Source organism: Gavialis gangeticus, unplaced genomic scaffold, assembly GCF_001723915.1.
Source record: "Gavialis gangeticus isolate Ggan-Ray unplaced genomic scaffold, GavGan_comp1, whole genome shotgun sequence".
In the NCBI taxonomy this organism is placed as follows: Eukaryota; Metazoa; Chordata; order Crocodylia; family Gavialidae; genus Gavialis; species Gavialis gangeticus.
The window spans coordinates 13,795,645-13,801,872 of NW_017729008.1; the positions used below are offsets into that span (position 1 = coordinate 13,795,645).

Below are 6,228 nucleotides of genomic sequence, written 5' to 3' on the forward strand. Positions count from 1 at the left end.
CTTCTGAGGTCCCTTCCACCCCTAATGTCTATGAAATCTATGATGACAGAGCCCGTGGAAGTGCCTTGGGACTGGCAGGGACCTAGGGTGGGGTTGCAGAACCGCAGAGCCTGGGCATGGGGTCTGCCTGACTACATCGTGTGAGGCTCATATGTAGTCCATTAGAGCTGAACGCTATGGAGCCAGCAGCCCAGCCCCAGCTCTCTCTCTCCGCACACACCCAGTCACTATACCCACACCCCACTGTGCGTGCGCATGCACACATGCACACACACAGCCCCGCTACTTACACCCCCTTACTGCCCACACAAAACACACAGTAGGACTGTATTTTGAGCTGTTATGCAGCCACCTCTAGATGCACTTTTTGTAAAAACAGAAATCGGTACAAAAATATTTTTAAATAAAATTAAGATAAGTTATAGTAGATGTTTTGTGTGTATTTGTGCGTGTGTGTGTGTGTGTGCATATGTGCCTGTATACACATATATGTATCTATCTTTTTCCCAATTTCCATATTGCAGCACCCTTCCTCCCAAAAGGAGTACTTCTGGGGCAAGGGGAGGGACTTCCAATGGCAAAGGTCAGGGGCTAGTGAGTAGGGCTTCCAGTCCCAATATGGTGACCAGGGGCGGAGCAACTGTCAAGGGGCAGGGCTACCCATGCAGCCCTCGACAGTTCCCCAAAACTTGGTAAGTGGCTCTCCCCCAAAATAATTGCCTGACCTGGTCTAAATCGTTCCCGTGTCATCAAATGCTGCATAGGGCACAAACCTACCTCTGGCCTCTTATCACATTTTGAGCCACTCTTTCCATGTTCTTTATATTAGGTCCCACATGTTTTCATAGTCATAGTTTTCCTTGGTGCAGTAATTCTTTCTCTAGGTCCCTTTTATGGCATCACATCTGCTGTATGTAGCAGTCTACTTTTTTACTCATAACGAAGTCCATAGCTGTACTGAACAGGAGAAGTGAGATAATGCAACCTAGTTTCACACCAGTTTCTATGCCAAAATATTTGCTGAAATCTGTGTTTATTTCAACTGTGCACAGTGCACCTGGATATAAAGCCTGGAGGAGGAGGAGGAGGATTTTTGTTGGTGTACTGTAAGACTTCAAGATGTGCCAAAGTGAATCATGATGGCAGCTGTCAAATGTGGTCTTAAAATCTCTGAAATCAGTGAGGAGTGATTTTTTACCTTTCCTTGCTCTTTTTGCTGATGTTTCTTAAGGTGAAGATCTAGCTTTAATTAAGTTTCTTAATTTGTATATATAAAAATTCCCCCCGTTGAACAGAGCAGACAACAAATCATGCCACCTAAATATATTCATATGTTAGCATCTAAGAATGTGAAGATCTGTGAAAGAATTTATTTTCTTAAGGCTGAATTGTGAGATGATTGCACGTTCATTAAGGTAGATTAATCTGAACTGGAACAAAGCAGCCTTTTTCCAAAATAAGAAAGTCCACAAACAGGCATTCAGGAACAGCTGTTCTTAAAATTCACACTTTGTCTTCATTTGAATTTACTGATGCTTGAAGACAAACCTTTTTGGTAGTGTCCAGGCTTCTCACTCAGTGTATAACCCCTTTTTGTATAAATATTTTTGCCAAATTCAGGTGGCTGCTCTCTAATGTAGGACAGACAAACCAATAATACAGAGTTAAAAGAAAGGCCTTACAGTGCTTTAGCTACTCTGTGGTAACTGTTTTGTGTGTCTACTCCTATGCCGTTATAAGCGGAAGCTGAAGCACAGTAACTTATGCCACAGTGGGTGTGTCTATACAAGATTTTTACTACAGAGTTGCCTAATTAGCTCCACAGTAAATATCTCACTTCTACATGTGCAGTGCTCTTAGGTCTCAGGAAACTAATAAACTCCACAGTGGGGGGTAATTCTTATAAATACAAGTACTATCTTACTGCAGTTATTTGCTGCACAGCAGCACAGATGCAGATGCTGACTCAGGCATTAATTGTGCCCGGTCAGCCCATCCAGCAGGGGACCACACTCATGCCTACTGCCTAGTCACATGACCTAGCCAGCTCCTCCACTGCCCAACACAGCCACCTGCTGCCTGGGAGGACATAGAGAGAGGACATCAGGGAGGACACTTGCAAGCTATTGTTGAAGAGAACACAAAGGCAGAAGAGGCAGATTATTCACTCCTGTTTAGATGCTGCAGTGACTAGGACTCAAAACCCTGATCAAGGCTATATAAGAAGCTTTGAGAGTACTTCTCTAAGAAATCCTTTTCTGCAACCAGGAAAAATACTGTCAGGGTAAGAAGGGAATATTGCCCCTCTGAGTTCTAGATACTGGCCACCTATACAAGATCCTAGATTTAAGAGGCAGAAATCCTCTTGCTCAGTTATGGAAAAGGGTAGCTTAAGGTCCAGGCCTGGCCACAATATCATAGATGCCTGCTTGTTAAGAGTTTTGTGTAACACCCATCACTGGTGCTTCAGCATTGAAGTTTCCTGTATGGGTGTCATCAGTGTGGACCTCTTTAGGACCTTTTCCTTTTGTCTGCCCATCATTTCAACATTCTCATGACTAAAAGCCCTTCTGATTCAAAAAATTTCAGCTGTTTTCCTAGTGCTCGAGTCACTTGTGTTGTTAGGAATAAAAGTTTCACAGGCAGTACTGACAGCTACCCTCAGCTCAATATGAAACTCCTGAGACATATCTTTTAGGTCTCACACTAAACTTTTGCCTGGCACTCCAGCTAGAATAACTCCTCTTAATCCCTAGTTTTCAGAGAAATACTCTAGGGCACTTGCTTCCTACCTTACGTCTAGGAATTCTGTAAAGAATATCACTATAATTAGCCCATACTCCATAGCTCTGTAACCATTCCAGTAGCACACGGGGCTTTCCAAACAGCTAGGAAATCAGCATCTAGAGCTCTCCATCCAGAATAAGATCTAGAGCTCTCCACTGAAGCAGTGGGTGAGACCTCAAGTGACTCAGCCAGCACTCCTCTAGCCAATGATTCACAATGCCAAGACAGCGAAGAAGAGGATATGCGTATGCCTGTATTGCTTGATGGAGTTATGCTTCTTGCTTCAACTATGATGATGTTTGATGATGACAAAACCTTTCAAGCATAGTTGTATTGCATGATGAACCCTGTGTATGATGAACCCTGTGTAGAGTTCTATGGAAGTATTCTGGGAGAAATCACATAGGCTTCTGGACTTTCAGGCATCAGATTTTGAGCCTGTGCTGCAAATATACTGTGCGAGGAACATTTTTTTGTTCGCAGTGTGCCTCTTGCAGCATCTCAAACTGGTTTGGGATGCTGCAAGAGGCACGTGTGCGCTCGTATGGATGCTCCTGTAGTGTCTAAAACTGTGTGCAACAAAGGAGATATCTATAGGATTTGAACAGTTTTATATTTATCATTTGTCTGGCTCAGTGGTAGTGGCAATGGCTCATGAATGGGCCAACAAGGACCACCCGCTAATAGTTCCACTCCCCTTGAAAAAGATGCAGAAAAAGCTGGACTTGTTTTGGACTTGAATGGTAGTGTTGGAATGATGTTGTAGCCATGATGGGGCAAGAAATATGCAAGAAGTCAGGCTTTTTATATAGCTAATAGATTTAATTGAACCAACTGCATGGCTGACAGAGATTTAGACAAGCTTGCACTGCAGCTAGGACTAAGGTCTTTGGGGTGTCCCCTAACTTAACCATAACTTACTGAGATATGGTGAATGCTTAGGCTGTATCTACCCAGAGACTAGCTAATTGACTATCTACCTACATTAAGTTGTGACATGAGATTTCTAAATTAGACCTACTATTGAGAGCTAGAATCCCACCCCAAGCTGCTCAAGCAAGTTTTGCAGTTTCTTTGAAAAATGTTCTAAGCTTAGAGACATGTAGGGCAGCAACAAGGAATTTGAGGCACACACTTATGCAACACTATTCCATGGGCGACTGGTGCCTCCTGAGTCGGGGGGGCACTTGCCCCCCCAGCGGCAAGTCAGCAACCGAGGAGGCGGGGAGAGGAGTCCCCCCACAGATGATCCCACCAACCAGCACTTCTGGGTGAGTGCGATTGGCCATGGGAGAACCATGGGGATTGCTTCTCCTGGCACCCCCACTCCTTGGCCGGTGCTCTCGGGGGAGGGGAGCACACCAGCACTGTCATCTGCCCCCCATGCCTAGGAACGCTGGCTGTCAGGGGCTGTACCAGCACTTTCAGGGGGTGCACATGCACCCCGGTTTACCTCCTACGCATCACCACTGCACTATTCTATAGTAGGAACATCAAGATCTGATGCCCAATTTGGCTAGGGTGTCTTACAGTCACTGTTCAGCCAGACTCTAAGCACTCATCTCCCACTGTCATTGAGTGGGAGGTATATGGACACAGGTAGAAGAAGGAATGGTTCTGTTCCTTAAAGTATTTGTGGGGACATATGATCTGCTGTATTAGTTTCCATTAAGAGTTAACTGGAGCCTGGTGGTACTTTACATATTAGCATTGCATTGCTGCAGAGCATCTTTGTAGAAACATCATGCTTATGCATTCCTTAACTCCTGTTAGATGTTGTGGCAGAGTATAGAATGTCCAAGTTTGTTGGAGGTATTCACCAATCTTCTGTGTCCCCAAATTTGAGATCATGGTCTTCTGTCCAAAAGGGCAGTGAAAGAGGAGTACCCACATTTTCTTTTTGTCTAAAACTCCCAACCCAACTGCAACATTTTCTTAGAAGCTAGGGCCATCCTGTACTTATCTGCTGAAACAGCTGACTTTCCCGGACAACTTCTACTAATTTGCTTGGACTCTTTCTAAACAAAAATCGCCATTGCAGTAACAGTAAAAAATTTGTGCAAGTGTTAAAATAAATTCTACTTTATAAATGTATTAATAGGCAATAGGTACCAAAGGCTAATTTTTGGAATGGAGTAATTGGGAGAGTGAGAACAATTGTGTTTGGCGCAGAGAGGTTTCATAGCGTTTGGGAATCTACTGCATGTATTATATCCAGCATGCTACAGCTGATAATACATGAAGTTAAGCGCCAACAAAGTAATGGTTATTACCCCTTTCAGTCATACCACACTAAATGCTTTGTGGCGCTACCTGATGACATTCTGAAGTTTACTCTTTATCTCCACTCTCTCATGTCACTTAAAGATCTATTGCAAGAGCTGAGTGCACTGAAACGATGTTGCCCAATCTTCTGGCTCCATAGGCTGGATAAGTAGTACAGGGTTGGTCCACTGGCCAGATCCTGCCAGGGTCAGCACACAGGGTCTGTCCTTAGGCATGATCCAGCAAGCTGGCCCAACCTTATGTGCCTGGATCTGGCCACATGCTGCACTAACTCTGTGTGCCTGAGTCTGACTGTACACCAACACCATCTAGCATGCAGGACCCTGTTCTCTGACCCACAGATCTCCCCATGGAAATTTGACAGCACGGGAGTGGTGATTACTACTGCCACTGCTCCCCTGCCACCGAATTTTCAGGCCCTCGGGGAGCCCAATGGGCCAGATGGGAAGGCTCCACAGGCTGGATCTGGCCCATGGGCTGGGGGTTGAACACGCCTGAGTTGGGAGTATCTCCCTAAACCAAACTTCCATTTGAAACCTGGATTTTTATTTGCTGAGAGCAATAAGCCTGTTACTAGTTATGACCAAAAAATTTGTTCTGCAGTTTTTGGTACATTTTATTCCAATAAGTAAATAAAAGATATGAGTTCATTAAACCATTTCAGAATGGTCTGGGAGCCTTTCTTGGCCAAATGTAATGTCACATACAGTTTTATTCTTCAGAATATATTTTGAAATTTTCTCTTTCTTTCCTCCTCCCAGGAAGGTCAGTCAGATATTTTTTACAAATTTTGGACTGCAGTAACTCAGACTCTTTCATCTCAGTTTCAGACAGCAACAGACTGTAAGTAAAATAGTCAGCATGTGTGATTTGTGATGTCTTATATAGTTATTATGAAGATATGTCAATTCAATAAGCATTTGCTCATTATTTCCAGTATCAGAGCTACAGCTGTGGTTTCTCTTCAAAATAATGGCTTGGAATATGCTGTTTCTCTTCAAAAATATTTTTTCATAAGTGTTGATAGATGTATTTGTGATCATCACACTTTTCCTCAAGCTGTTATTGTGTTATTCAGGAAAAAATGTACTTTGCTTTATTAAGCATCCATAATCCAGTACAAAAATGTAGTGCCTTTTTTTTTTTGGCAATTGT

At 43.5% G+C, this 6,228-nt stretch overlaps 1 protein-coding gene across 1 annotated transcript in view; it reads left to right on the forward strand.

Annotated features, from left to right (window-relative positions):
• COG5 (component of oligomeric golgi complex 5) overlaps positions 1 to 6,228 on the forward strand; it is a 442,290-nt gene that overhangs the window by 318,655 nt on the left and 117,407 nt on the right. Inside the window, exon 11 of the mRNA XM_019509410.1 lies at positions 5,835 to 5,916. Within this exon, the coding sequence (XP_019364955.1) occupies positions 5,835 to 5,916 (82 nt within the window). The remainder of the gene's footprint in view (positions 1 to 5,834; positions 5,917 to 6,228) is intronic.